This window comes from Panthera onca, chromosome D1, assembly GCF_046562875.1.
Source record: "Panthera onca isolate mPanOnc1 chromosome D1, mPanOnc1 haplotype 2, whole genome shotgun sequence".
Classification (NCBI taxonomy): domain Eukaryota; kingdom Metazoa; phylum Chordata; class Mammalia; order Carnivora; family Felidae; genus Panthera; species Panthera onca.
In genome coordinates, this window is record NC_138348.1 from 60274579 (window position 1) to 60290169 (window position 15591).

General features: G+C 40.1%; 1 protein-coding gene across 2 annotated transcripts in view; it reads right to left on the bottom strand.

The window, feature by feature from the left end:
* Nucleotides 1-2754: 2754 nt before the first annotated feature.
* Nucleotides 2755-15591, bottom strand: part of GDPD4 (glycerophosphodiester phosphodiesterase domain containing 4) — a 175595-nt gene continuing 162758 nt past the window's right edge. For both annotated transcript variants that reach the window (XM_078433077.1, XM_078433076.1), the window contains one exon: nt 2755-3415. In XM_078433077.1, coding sequence (XP_078289203.1) covers nt 3378-3415 — 38 coding nt within the window. In that variant the 3' untranslated portion in view covers nt 2755-3377. The remainder of the gene's footprint in view (nt 3416-15591) is intronic.

Consider the following 15591-nt stretch of genomic DNA (forward strand, 5'->3'; position numbering starts at 1 on the left):
TTTACAATAGCCATGACATGGAAACAACATAAGTGTTCACCAATAGATGAATGGGTAAGCAGTAGTAGTATATATATACAGGGGAATATTCAGCCATAAAACAGAATGAGAAATTGACATTTGCAACAATGGACGGAACTAAAGGGTATTACATGCTAAGTGAAATAGGTCAAAGACAAATACCATATGATTTCATTTAATATGTAGACTCTAAAACACAAATGAAAACAGAAAAACACCCATAATTATAACAAACTGATGAGTGCCCATCCCCCCTCACACCTAACCTCTCCCCTATGGCAAGGTGGGTGAAGGAAAGTGGGAGGCACAGGTTCCAGATACGAAGTGGATAAGTCACAGAGATGAAAGGTACAACATAGGGAATACAGTCAATTTTATTATAATAGCCTTGTATGGTGACAGATGGTAGCTACATTTGTGGTGAGCGTAACAACGTATAGAGAAGTTGAATCACTATGTTGTACACCTGAAACTAATGTAACATTGGGGGTCAAATATACTTAAAAAGCAAAACAAAATAAAAAACACTACTAACCAACTAGATCCCATTGACATTTACAGAACATTCCACCCAACGATAGCAAAGTGCACATTCTTTTCAAGTGCACATGGACATTTACCAAGACAGACCATATTCTGGGTCACAAAAATAGCACCAATAAATTTTAAAGGATTTAAGTCACATAAAGTATGTTCTCTGACCATATAGAATTAAGTTAGAAATCAGTAACATAAAGATATCTGGAAAATACCATTTGGAAACCTAACATACTTCTAACCCAAGGGACAAAGAAGAATTAACACTACCTGATTTCAAGACTTACTATGAAGCTATAGTAATCAAGGAAATATGATTTTGTCATAAAGAGAGTCAAGCAGATACATGGAACAGAATCAAGAGTTCAGAAATAGACCCACACATACGAAGATAATTGATTTCTTATAAAGGTGCAAAGGCAATTCAGTGAAGAAATAATAGTCTTTTAAACACATGGTGCTGGAATAACTATGCCAAAAACCCCCAAAACTTAAGTCTATACCTTGTACTATATACAAAACTTAATTCAAATGGATTATGGACCTAAATATAAAACCCAAAACTATAAAACTTCGTGGGGGAAAAAACTTAGGAGAAAATCTGCTACCTTAGGTAAGCAAAGATCTTAGAAATGACATCAAAACCATGATTTATAGGGGCTCCTGGGTGGCTCAGTGGGTTCAGCGCATGACTTTGGCTCAGGTCATGATCTCATGGTTGATGGATTCCGAGCCCCGCCTTGGGCTCTGTGCTGACAGCTCAGAGCTTGGAGCCTGCTTTGGATTCTGTGTCTCCCCCTTCCCCCCCACCCCCCGCCCCACTCTCTGCCTCTCCCCTGCTTGCACTCCCCTGCTTGCACTCTCCTTCTCTCTCTCTCTCAAAAATAAATATTAAAAAAAAATTTTTTTAACCCCATGATTTATATAAGAAAAAATCTGAGGGGCACCTGGGTGGCTCAGTTAAATGTCTGACTATTGGTTTTGGCTCAGGTCATGATCTCAAGGTTCATGAGTTCGAGCCCCACATGGGGCTCTATACTGAGAGTATGGAGCCTGCTTGGGATTCTCTCTCTCCTCTCTCTCTGTCCCTACCCTGCTTACTCTCTCTCTCTCTCTCTCTCTCTCTCTCAATAAATAAATAAACTAAAAGAAAAGAAAAAGAAAAAATGTAATAAGTACATTTACTCTAAACTAAAAACCTCTGCCTTCTGAAGACTGGTACCATTAGGATGAAAAGACTAGGCATAACCTAGAAGAAATTATGCGTAACACATATATCTGATAAAGGATGTATAAATATATAAGTATGTCACAAAACTAATAATAAACTCACTATAAAAAGGACAAAAGATTTGAACAGACACTTCCCCAAAAAGAGATGCAGATGGCAAGTAAGCACAGGAAAAGATGCTCAACATTATTAAACATTACAGAAACGCAACTGTAAATCACAGTGAGATTCCACTCCACATGTACTAGAATGGTTAAGATGAAAAAGAGTGACCAAACCAAATGTTGGTAGAGATGTTGGAAGCAGAACTCTCATACACTGCTGGTGGGAATATAAAATGGTACAACTGCTCTGCAAATCAATTTTGCAATTTCTTAAGAAGTTAAACATACAGGGGTGCCTGGCTGGCTCGGTTGGTTAAGTGTCTGACTTCAGTTTAAGTCATGATCTCATGGTCCATGAGTTCAAGCCCCGCATGAGGCTCTCTGCTGTCAGTGGAGAAGGCTGCTTGGTATCCTCTGCCCCCCCCTTCTCTCTGCCCCTACACCACTTGTGCTCACTCTCTCAAAATAAATTAAAAAAAAAAGTTAAACATACACTCAACATTGCTCTAGCTATTGTACTTCTAGACATTTACTCAAGAGAAACGAAAGTGTTACGTCCTCACAAAGATATGTACAATGTACACAAATATTTGATAGCATTTGTAAATACTTATAAGAGCCCCAAACCAGAAACCCAGATGTCTAACAACGGATGGCTAGACAAATTGTGGTGTATCCATACAATGGAATACCATTCAGCAATAAAAAGGAATAAACTACTGATATAACAGCATGGGAGAATCTCATAATAATTATGCTGAGTGAAAGAAGCTAGTCAAAAACTATGCATTACTGATTCAGTTTATATACAATTCTTAAAATGCAACTATAGTGACAGAAAGCAGGTCAGTGGTCCCTGGGGTTGTGGTATTCAGAGAAGGGCAAGAGGCAGCGAGAAAACTTTTATTGGTGATGTATTCGTTCATTTTCTTGGTTGTGGTAATGATTTATTACTAAAAGCTTATTAAATATTACATTTTAAATATCTGTAGTTTATTATATGTTAAATATTCCACAATAAAGCTGCTTTAAAAAACTTTCTAGTATTTCATTCAAAATATTTATTGAGTTTTGTCTATACACTGGGCTTTGTTTTAGGTGTTGAAGATGCATCAGTGAATGAACAACCAAAAAATCCCTTCCATCACGGAGCTTACATTGTCACTGAAGGAGGAAGAGACTATTAAATAAGTAACAGCATGTCAGGAGGTGAAAAATGCTATGGGAAAGTGATTGATCAGAGTAAGGGTAAGAGTGAGTCGGCAATTTTAAATAAGATTTTTCAGGGTAGACCTTTCTAAGTGTTATATGAGCCCAAACCTGAAGTGGCTAAGAGAGTGAGCCCTTTTGGGTGCCTGAGGCAAGTGATTCCAGGCAATGGATAGCATGTACAAAGGCCCTGAGGCAAGAGTACCTTAGATGTTTGAGGAGAAATGAGATCAATGTGTCTTCAGCAGAGTGATATAGGACATCCTCAGCCATTCTTAGGACTGGCTTTTATTCCAAGTGAAATAGGGAGCCACTGAAAAATAAGAGCAAGGAATGAGAAGTGACGTTATCTTAGGTTTTAACTGGATCACTCTACCTGCTATGCTGGAAACAAACTAAGGGGATAGAGATGGGGAAAGATGGACAAGAATAGAAGTATAGAGACCAATTAAGATTACTCCATTGGGGTGCCTGGGTGGCTCAGTCGGTTGAGAGTCTGACTTTGGCTCAGGTCATGATCTCGCAGTTTGTGAGTTCAAGTCCCACATAGGGCTCTCTGCTGTTAGTGCAGAGCCTGCTTCAGATTCTCTGCCCCCCTCTCTCTCTGCCCCTTCCCTGCTCACTCTGTCTCTCTCAAAATAAATTAAAAAAAAGAAAACTACTCCAACGACCCAAGTGCAAGATGATGATAGGCTTGGTCCAGGCTGGTAGCAGTGGAGATGGTGAGAAATAACTGAATCTGAACATACTTTGAAAGTATAATCAACAAAATTTGCCAATGGATTGGATGTGGCGTGTGCAAGAGAAAGGATTTAGGGATGACTTCAAGAATTTGGCCTAAGGAAACAAATATAATTGCCATTCTCTAGAAAGATGCAGTAAAGCAGGTTTTGAGGGTGGAAGATCAGGAGTTCAACTGTTTGGGGAATGATGCATTTGAGATTTCTCTTAGACACCCAGTGGATATTAAAGAGGATGTGAATCTAGAGATTGTAAAGGTATATTGAGGCCAAGGAAAATATCCAGAATGATCAACACTGAGTCATTTTAAACTGTCACTAGGGCTCCATTTTTAAGCCAAGTAGAAAGATCAATTTACTTATTACATAAAACTAGGTTTGGTGGAAGGGAGTTAAGATGGTAGAGAAGTAGGGAGACTGTGACTTTCCTCATCCCCCAAACACAGCTCTTTTGAGGTCAGATTACTTGGAGCACCCAGGCAATCAATCTGCGGAGGGCCAGAAGGATCTCCACAGTTAGAGGGAGGCAGATTGGCAGGAATGAGGTGTGCAGATGTGAATTGGGGGAGATAAAATGGCATAGGCACAGAGGAGAGGTATCCCCTTCTGTGGAGACACAAAAGGGAGGGAGGGAGGGAGGGAGGGAGGGAGGGAGAGAGAGAGAGAGAGAGAGAGAGAGAGAGAGGAGCTGTGAAAATGCTGTTACTCAGCACAAGAGGAAAACCTCTCTGGACCACAGACTGGGGAACAAGAAATACAGAGAGTTCCAGTTTCTCTTTCGAAAACAGCCTCAGGAGCTGAAACTCGGAGGTTTCAGAAGTGTGTGACTTTCTCCAGAACTGTGAAGCACGCTCCTGGGGAGGAGGGAGCTGGCCCAGGAGTATATACTGTGGTGTGACAATCTCAGGGGTGTCCTGGGAGAGAATAGTCCCCTTCCCAGAATACTTTGGGAAGAGGGTTTATTGCCTCCCCAAGGACAAAAGACCCTGCAGGTATAGCCAAAGGCCTTTTTATCAGCAGGGCAGGGTGGCTCTACTCCAGAATGGGGGGAAAGGAGCTGCACCAAGCTGGGTCCTTTAAGATTTTAGGTTTTGAATCCCAGCCCAGGGTAGAAGATGTGGGAGAACTGTAGAGCAGGGAAAACTGAGCACCCTTACTATTCTATGAGAGCTGCCTGAACAGCATGGGTTGAGATATCTGGTCTGGGGAGGAGACAGTGGAGTGTTACCATTTTTCTCCCCAACACCAACACTGTAGGACTTCAGAGAGCAGCACAGTGGCCCCCAGTGGAGGCGGGACCCACTTACACCAAACCCCACCCCTCGGTACCTGGCAACTGCTTATTTACTGGGAGCCAAGACTGATCCAATGCAGCTGGCCTCTCGTCCAGACCAGCACAGCCACCAGTCCCAGGCATCAGCAGACAACTGTTGTGGTTTTTTTTTCTTTGCTTTTCTATTTCTTTTTACCTTCTCCTTTTTTTTTTTTTCTTTTGGAATCAGGCTCATAGTTTCTGACGTGTTTTTGGTCAAATGTTATTATATGTATATATATTAATTTTTTATCAGACATTTTTACTCTATTCTTTTTCCACCTTCTCTCTTTCATCTTTAATTTCCTGTTTCTTTCTCTGAATTTAGGCTTATACTTTTGTGATTCTTTGTTTGGATTTCTTTTCTCCCCTTCCATTTTTCTCTTTTTATAGGATCAAGTTTACCCCTCCCTTTTCCTTTTTTCCCCCCAAGGTTATTTCGACAAACAATTCAAAGCACATATGGTTGAAGGTGCAAACACTCCCCCGCTAAAAGCAAGGAGGAGCTCTGCAGAGGACTGACCAATGGGATAGAGCAGCCAAACCACAACAGCAGAGTGCACATAACATACACCAAAAACACTTCCTGGAGTGCCAGGCAGTGGACAGTGTATGACACCTTTTTCATATAGAAGTATTCTTAGGTGCAGAACACATAACAAGCTTTTAAAACACGCAAAAGACAGAAAATAAGCCAAAATAACAAGACAGAGGAATTCTCCTCAAAAGAAAGGTCAAGAAGAAATCACAGAGAATTGCTCAAAACAGGTATAAACATATCTGAACAAGACTTTAGAACAACACTCCTTAGACTAATAGCAGCTTGAAAAGAGCATAGAAGACATGAGAGAAACCCTTGCTGCAGAGATCAGAGACCTAAGAACTAGTCAGGACAAATCAAAAAATGCCATAACTGAGATACAAAATAAACTAGATACAGTGACAGCTAGGGTGGAAGATGCACAGGAGAGAATAGGTGAAATAGAAGATAAAATTATGGAAAATAATGAAGCTAAAAAAAGAGGGAAAGGAAATTACTAGATCACGAGAGGAGAATTAGAGAACTAAGTGATTCCATGAAATGAAACAATATCCATACCATAAGAGTCCCAGAAGAAGAAGAGTGAGAAAAAGGAGCAGAAGGTTTATTTGAACAAAGTATAGCTGAGAACTTCCCTAATCTGGGGAAGGACACAGACATCTAAGTCCAAGAGGCACAGAGAACTACATTCAAAATCAACAGAAACAGGTCAACACTATGACATACAAAGATAAATAAATAAAAAAGGTTTGTAATTGCAAAATACAGAGATAAAGAGGGAATTCTGAAAGTAGCTAGGAACAACAGGTCCTTAACCTACAAGGGTAGACACATAAGGTTAGTAGCAGACCTGTCCACTGACACCTGGCAGGTCAGAAGGAAGTGGCAAGAAATATTCAGTGTGCTGAATAGGAACAATACAGAGCCAAGAATCCTTTGTTCAGCATGGCAGTCATTCAGGATAGGAGAGATAATGACTTTCCAAGACAAAGAAAAACTAAAGGAGTCTGACCACTAAACCAGCCCTGCAAGAAACTGTAAGGGGAACTCTCTGAGTGGAAAGCAGCAAAGACTACAAAGGACCAGAGAACATCACCAGAAACACAAAGTCTTCAGATAACACAATGGCACTAAATTCATACCTTTCAATAATCACTCTGAATGTAAATGGACTCGATGCTCCAGTCAAAAGACATAGGGTAGGGGCGCCTGGGTGGCGCAGTCGGTTAAGCGTCCGACTTCAGCCAGGTCACGATCTCGCGGTCCGTGAGTTCGAGCCCCGCGTCAGGCTCTGGGCTGATGGCTCGGAGCCTGGAGCCTGTTTCCGATTCTGTGTCTCCCTCTCTCTCTGCCCCTCCCCCGTTCATGCTCTGTCTCTCTCTGTCCCAAAAATAAATAAAAAACGTTGAAAAAAAAAAAAATTAAAAAAAAAAAAAAAAAAAGACATAGGGTATCAGAATGGACAAAAAGCAAGATATATATCTATATATCTATATCTATATCTGCATATATATCAGCATATATATGTATATATGTGTGTGTGTATGTATGTATGTGTGTGTATATATATACATATATATATAGGTATATATATACACACACTACCTACAAGGGACTCATTTTTTTTAATTTTTTTTTAACGTTTATTTATTTTTGAGACAGAGGGAGACAGAGCATGAATGGGGGAGGGTCAGAGAGAGGGAGACACAGAATCTGAAACAGGCTCCAGGCTCTGAGCTGTCAGCACAGAGCCTGACGCGGGGCTTGAACTCACAGACTGCGAGATCATGACCCGAGCCGAAGTCGGCCGCTTAACCGACTGAGCCACCCAGGCACCCCTACAAGAGACTCATTTTAGACTTAAGGACACCTGCAGATTAAAAGTGAGGGGATGGAGAACTATCTATCATCCTAATGGACGTGGAAAGAAAGCCAGAGAGGTCGTACTTATATCAGACAAACTAGGTTTCAAAACAAAGACTGAACAAGAGATGAAGAAAGGCATTATATTATAATTGAAGGGGTCTATCCATCAAGAAGACCTAACAATTGCAAACATTTATGTCCCCAGCTTGAAGCACCCAAATACATACATCAGTTAAGCATAAACGTAAGCAAACTTATTGATAATAATACCACTAGTGTAGGAGACTTTAATACTCCACCTACAACAGTGGACAGATCATCTAAGCAGAAAATCAACAAGGAAACAATGGCTCTGATGACACACTGGATCAGATGGACTTAACAGATATATTCAGAACATTCCATCCTAAAGCAGCAGAATACACATTCTTCTCGGGTGCACATGGAATATTCTCCAGAATAGATCATATTTTGGGTCACAAAACAGCCCTCAAAAGGTACAGAAAGATTGAGATCATACCATGTGTATTTTCAGATCACAATGCTATGAAACTTGAAATCAACCACAAGAAAAAATTTGGAAAGCACCCAGATACATGGAGGTTAAAGAACACATCCCACTTAAGAATAAATGGGTTAACCGAGAAATTAAAGAAGAAATTAAAAGATACATGGAAGCAAATGAAAATGTAAACATGACAGACCAAACCCTTTGGGATGCAGCAAAGGCAGTCCTAAGAGGAAAGTACATTGCATTTCAGGCCTGTCTCAAGAAGCAAGAAAGGTCCCAAATACACAACCTAACCTTACACTTGAAGGAGCTAGAAAAGCAGCAGCAAATAAAGCCCAAAGCCAACCAAAGAAGGGAAAGAAGAAAGAGTAGAGGAGAAATAAATGATATGGAATCCAAACAACAACAACCCCCGCCCCCCGCAGAACTGATCAATGAAACTAAGAACTGGTTTTTGAAAGAATAAACAAAATTGATAACTCCCTAGCCAGACTTCTCAAAAAGAAAAGAGAGAGGACCCAAATAGATAAAGTCACAAATGAAAGAGGAATGATCGCAACCAACACCACAGAAATACAATTATAAGAGAATACTATGAAAACTTATATGCCAACAAACTGGACAACCTGGAAGAAACGGGCAAAGTCCTATACCCTCACACACTCCCAAAACCCAAATGGGAAAAAATAGGAAATTTGAACAGACCCTAACCAGCAAAGAAATTGAATGGGTTGTCAAAAATCTCCCAACAAATAAGAGTCCTGGGCCAGATGGCTTCCCAGGGGAAATTTACCAGACATTTAAAGCAGAGTTAATACCTATTCTTCTCAAACTGTTCCAAAAAATAGAAATGGAAGGAAAGTTTCCAAACTCATTTTATGAAGCCAGCATTACCTTGATTCCACAACCAGACAAAGACCCCACTAAAAAGGAGAATTACAGGCCAATACCCCTGAGGAAGCTGGATGCAAAAATTCTCACCAAGATACTAGCACTTCAAAGTCACAGTATATTAAAATAATTATTCACCATGATCAAATGGGATTGATGCCTGGGATGCAGGATTCCTTCAGTATTCACAAATCAATCAATGTGATACACCTCATTAACAGAAGAAAGGATAAGAACCATATGATCCTTTCAACAGATGCAGAAAAAGCATTTGACAAAATACAGCATCCTTTCTTGATAAAACCCCTCAAGAAAGTCAGGATAGAAGGAACATACTTTAACATCATAAAAGCCATATATGAATGTCCCACAGGTAATATCATCCTCAATGGGGAAAAACTGAGAGCTTTTCCCCTAAGATCAGGAACATGACAGGATGTCCACTGTCACCACTGTTGTTCAATATAGTGTTGGAAGTCCTAACCTCAGCAATCAGATAACAAAACAAAATAAAAGGCATCCAAATTGCAAATAGAAGTCAAACTTCCACTCTTCGCAGATGACATGATACTCTACATGGAAAGCCCAAAAGACTCCACCAAAAAGCTGCTGGAGCTGATACATGAATTCAGCAAAGTCACAGGATAAAATCAATGTACAGAAATCAGTTACATTTCTATACACTAATAATCAAGCAGCAGAAAGAGATATCAAGGAATTGATCCCATTTACAATTACAGCAAAAACCATAACATAACTAGGAATAAACCTAACCAAAGATGTAAAAGTTCTGTATGCTGAAAACTACAGAACGTTTATGAAAGAAATTGAAGAATACACAAAGAAATGGAAAACTATTCCATGCTCATGGATTGGAAAAACAGATATTGTTATAAAATGTTGATACTACCCAAAGCAATCTACACATTCAATGTAATCCCTATTAATATACCACCAGCATTCTTCACAGAGCTAGAACAAACAATCCTAAAATTTGTATGGAACCACAAGAGACCCTGAATAGTCAAAGTAATATTGAAAAAGAAAACCAAAGCTGGAAGCATCACCTGTATTTTAAGCTGTATTACAAAGCTGTAATCATCAAGACCGTACGGTACTGGCACAAAAACAGACACATAGATCAGTGGAATAGAGAACCCAGAAATGGACTCACAAATATATGGCCAACTTATTATCGACAGAGCAGGAAAGAGTAACCAATGGAAAAAAGACAGTCTCTTTAGCTAATGGTGCTGAGAGAACTGGACAGCAACATTCAAAAGAATGAAACTGGACCACTTTCTCACACCATACAGAACATTAAGTTCAAAATGGATGAAAGACCTAAATGTGAGACAGGAAACCATCAAAATCCTGCCTGAGAAAATAGGCAGCAACCTCTTTCATGTATGCCACAGCAACTTCATATTAAACATGTCACTAGAGACAAGAGAAATAAAAGCAAAAATGAACTATTGTACCTCAACAAGATAAAAAGCTTCTACACAGCAAAGGAAACAATCAACAAAACTAAAAGGCAACAGATGGACTGGGAGATGATATATAACATATTAGATAAAGGGTTAGTATCCAAAATCTATAAAGAACTTACCAAACCCAACACCCAAAAAAACAAAATGGGAAGTGAAAATGGGCAGAAGACATGAATAGACACTTTTCCAGAGAAGACACCAGAGAGAAAACAGACACATAACAAGATGCTTAATATCACTCATCATCAGGGAAATACAAATAAAAACTACAATTAGATACCACCTCACCGCCTGTCAGAATGGCTAACATTAACAACTCAGAAAACAACCAATGTTGGCAGGGATGTGGAGAAAGGGGAACCCTTTTGCTCTGTTGGTGGGAATGAAAACTGGTACAGCCACTCTGGAGAACAGTATGGAGTTTCCTCAAAAAATTAAAAATAGAACTACCCTATGACCCAGCAATTGCACTACTAGGAATTTATCCAAAGCATGCAAAAAAATGCTGATTCAAAGGGGCATATGCACCCCAATGTTTATAGCAACACTATCAACAATAGCCCAATTATGTAAAGAGCCCAAATGTCCATCAACTAATGAATGGATAAAGAAGATGTGGTTTACATTATAACAACGGGACAACAGGTTGGGTCATAGGTGTGTGATTGCAAACTGGCAGAGATAAAATGGGCAGCGTAGGAACAGAGGGGAGGGATCCCCTTCTGTGGAGAGACAAAAGGAAGAGAAAGAGCGGCTGTGGAAGTGCAGGATTGTATTTGGACAAGAAAAAAATCAGGTAACTGGGATCAGAAAAAAACAGAGAAAGAACCAATTTCTAACTGTGGGGCTTTCTCCGCCCTGTTCGAGTGCCTGGGGAGGAGGGGAGTCAGCCCCAGGCTCAGTATCTAGCTCCCAGGTGCAGTTGGAGAGAGCAACCTCTCCCTTGAGTGCTGTGAGAAGAAGGAAAATAGCCACTCCAAGGACAAAAGACCCTGCATCCCACCCCCACCCCCTGCCACCCAGAGGCCCTTTGTGACAGTACCCCAGAGTGACAGTACACCAGAACTAGGGCATGTGGAGTGGGATCCTTTAAGTCATTGGGGTTCGAATCCCAGCCAAGCACCAGGGAGGCACGGGAGCCAGTGGAGCAAGACATAGTGGCCAGCTGGCATCCTCTTGGCACTGTGAGGAGCCAGAGGCCCTTAGTAGCTGGGCAGAGCAGCTCTTCCCCAGAACCAGGGCACATGGAGTGGGATCCTTTAAGACATTGGGGTTTGAATCCCAGCTGAACACCTGGGAGGCACAGGAGACTGCGGAGCCAAACAGAATCAGCCTACTCATGCCCTCAAGGCACTGTGAGGATAGCCTGAATAGAGTGGTCTGGGACACCCAGTCTGAGGAGGCGAGACTGGGGTGTTGCCATTTTTCTCCCATCACCAACAAGGTGGGGTTTCAGGGAACAGACATTGGGCCCACAGTGGAGGTGGTACCTACCTACACCAAACCATGCCCCTCCATGCCTGGTAACTGCGTATCTACTAGAGCAAGATGGACACTGATGAAACCAGACAGCCCCTCCTTCAGACCAGCACAGGCAGCAGTTACCAAGGCACTGGTAGATATTGGTACAGTAGTTTTGCATTCTCTGATTTGATTCTTGGTCAATTCTTATTTTATGTGTGTGTGTGTGTATGTGTGTATATGTGTGTGTATGTGTGTGTATATATATTTCTTCCTCTTATTTCTTCCCTTCTCTTGTCTGGTTATTCCAGCTGTTGGTTTGTTTAAGCAGACGTTTTCAATCCATTCTTTTTACACTTCTTTTGTATCTCTTTCTTCTTTATTTTCCTCTCTCTTTCTTGGGACCAAGCCATACAGTTTCTGTTTCTCTGCCTGGTCAATTTTTTTCTTTTCCTTTTCCCTGCCCCTGTCATTCCTCTCTTTGTATGTGATAAGGCCTCTCCCACCATCCTCATCCTTTTCTTAAACTTTTTCCAGGGATACTTCAACAAAAAAATGAAAGCACACCTGGTAGAAGGTCCAAACCACCACTACTAGGGAGATAAAGCAACCAGAGTCTCAACAACAAGAGCATGAAACACACTCCAAAAACACCTCCTGAAGGGCCAGGCCTTGGACAGTGTAGGATCCCTTTTTGATATAGTAATGCTCACAAGTGTAGGCCTCATAACAAGCTATTAAAACACATAAGAGACAGAAAACTAGCCAATATGAAAAATGGAAGAATTCTCCTCAAAAGAGATTCCAGGAAGAGATGACAGCTAGAGAATTGCTCAAAACAGATATAAACAATATAACTAAGCAAGCATTTAGAATAATAGTCATAAGATTAATTGCTGGGCTTGAAAAAAAAGCATAGAAGATAGCAGAGAATCTATTGCTGCAGAGATCAAGGAACTAAGAAATAGTCATGAAGAATTAAGAAATGTTGTAACTGAGGTGCAAAATAAACTAGATGCAGTCACAGCAAGGATGGAGGAGGCAGTGGAGAATTAAGTGAAATAGAAGATAAAATTATGGAAAATGATGAAGCCAAGAAAAAGAGAGATAAGAAAAGAATTAGAGAACTAAGTGATTCAATGAAACATAATAATATCCATATCACAGGAGTTCCAGAAAAGAAGAGAGAGAAAGGGGCAGAAGGTTTACTTGAACAAATTATAGCTGAGAACGTCCCTAATCTGGGGAAGGAAATGGACATCCAAATACAGGAGGCACAGAGAACTCCCTTCAGATTTAATCAGAATAGATCTTCTCCATGGCATATCACAGTGAAACTGGCAAAATACAAAGATAAAGTGAGAATTCTGAAAGCAGTTGGGGACAAATGGGCCTTAACCTACAAGGGTAGACACATAAGGGTAGTAGCAGACTTATCCATTGAAACTTGGCAGGCCAGAAGGGAGTGGCAGGAAATATTCAATGTGCTGAATAGAAAAAATATGCAGCCAAGAATCCTTTAGCCAGCAAGTCTGTCATTTAGAATAGAAGGAGAGATAAAGGCTTTCCCAGACAAACAAAAACTGAAGGGATTCATGACCACTAAACCAGCCCTGCAAGAGATCCTAAGGGGGACTCTGTGAGTGGAATGCTGTAAAGACTACAAAGGAACAGAGACATCACCATAAGCATGAAACCTATAGATAACACAATCACACTAAGTCCATATCTTTCAATAATAACTCTGAATGTAAATGAACTAAATGCTCTAATAAAAAGACATAGGGTATCAGAATAGATTAAAAAAAACAAGATCCATCTATATTCTGTCCATAGGGACCCATTTTAGACCTGAGGACACCTTCAGATTGGAAGTGAGGGGATGGAGAACCATCCATCATGCTACTGGAAGTCAGAAGAAAGCTGAAGTGCCATACTTCTATCAAACTAAATTTAAACTAAAGGTTGTAACAAGAGATGAAGAAAGGCATAATATAATTATGAGGTCTATCCATCAAGACCTAACAATTGTAAATGTTTATGCTCCAAACTTGAAAGTTCCCAAATATATAAATCAATTGAGCAATCTTATTGATAGGAATACTGTAATTATAGGGGAATTTAATACTCCACTTATAGCAAAGGACAGATCATCTAGGCAAAAAAACCCAATAAAGATACAATGGCCTTGAATGATACACTGGACCAGATGGACTTGACAAGTATATTCAGAACTTTTCATCCAAAAGCAGCAGAATATAAATTCTTCTCAAGTGCACATGGAACATTCTCCAAGATAGATCACATACTGGGTCACAAAACAGCTCTCAACAAATATAAAAGAATTGAGATAATACCATGTATATCTTCAGATCACAACACTATGAAACTTGAAATCAAACACAAGAAAAAATTTGGAAAGGCTCCAAATGCATGGAGGTTAAAGGACATCCTACTAAAGAATGAATGGGTTGGGGTGCCTGGGTGGCTTAGTTGGTTGAGCGCCTGACTTTGGCTCAGGTCATGATCTTGCTGTCCATGGGTTTGAGCCCCGCATCAGGTTCTGTGCTGACAGCTCAGAGCCTGGAGCCTGTTTCAGATTCTGTGTCTCCCTCTCTCTCTGCCCCTCCCTCCCTCATGCTCTGTCTCTCTCTCTCTCTCTCTCCCTCTCTCTCTCTCTCTCTCTCTCTGTCAAAAATAAACATTAAAAAAATTTTTTAAACAGAATGAATGGGTTAATCAGGCAATTGAAGAAGAAATTAAAAAATATATGGAAGCAAATGAAAATGAAAACATGACAGTTCAAACTTTTTGGGATACAGCAAAAGCAGTCCTAAGAGGAAAATACATTGCAATCCAGGCCTATCTCAAGAAACAAGAAAAAATCCCAAATACAAAATCTAACAGCACACCTAAAGGATCTGGAAGCAGAACAGCAAAGAAACCATGAAGCCAGCAGAAGAAGATAAATAATAAAGATTAGAGCAGAAATAAACAATAGGGAATCCAAAAAACGAGAACAGATCAATGAATCTAAGAGTTGCGTTTTTTTAAAAAATTAACAAAATTGATAAACCCCCAGCCAGACTTCTCAAAAAGAAGAGGACCCAAATAGATAAAATCACAAATGAAAAATGACAGATCACAACCAACATCACAGAAAAACAAACAATTATCAGAGAATACTATGAAACATTATATGCCAACAAACTGGACAATCTGGAGGAAATGGACAAATTCCTAGATACCCACACACTACCAAAACTCAAACAGGAAGAAATAGAAAATTTGAACAGACCCACAGCCAGCAAAGAAATTGAATCAGTCATCAAAAATCTTGCAACAAATAAGAGTCCTAGGCCAGATGATTTCCTGGGGGAATTTTGCCAGACATTTAAAGCTGAGTTAATACCTATCCTTCTCAAGCTGTTCCAAAAAATAGAAATGGAAGGAAATTTCCCAGATTCATTCTATGAAGCCAGCATTACCTTGATTCCCAAACCAGACAGAGATCCCACTAAAAAGGAGAATTACAGGCCAATATTCCTGATGAACACTGATTCAAAAATTCTCAACAAGATACTAGCAAATCGAATTCAACAATATATCAAAGGAATTATTCACCACGATCAAGTGGGATTCATTCCTGGGCTACAGGGCTGGTTCAATATTCA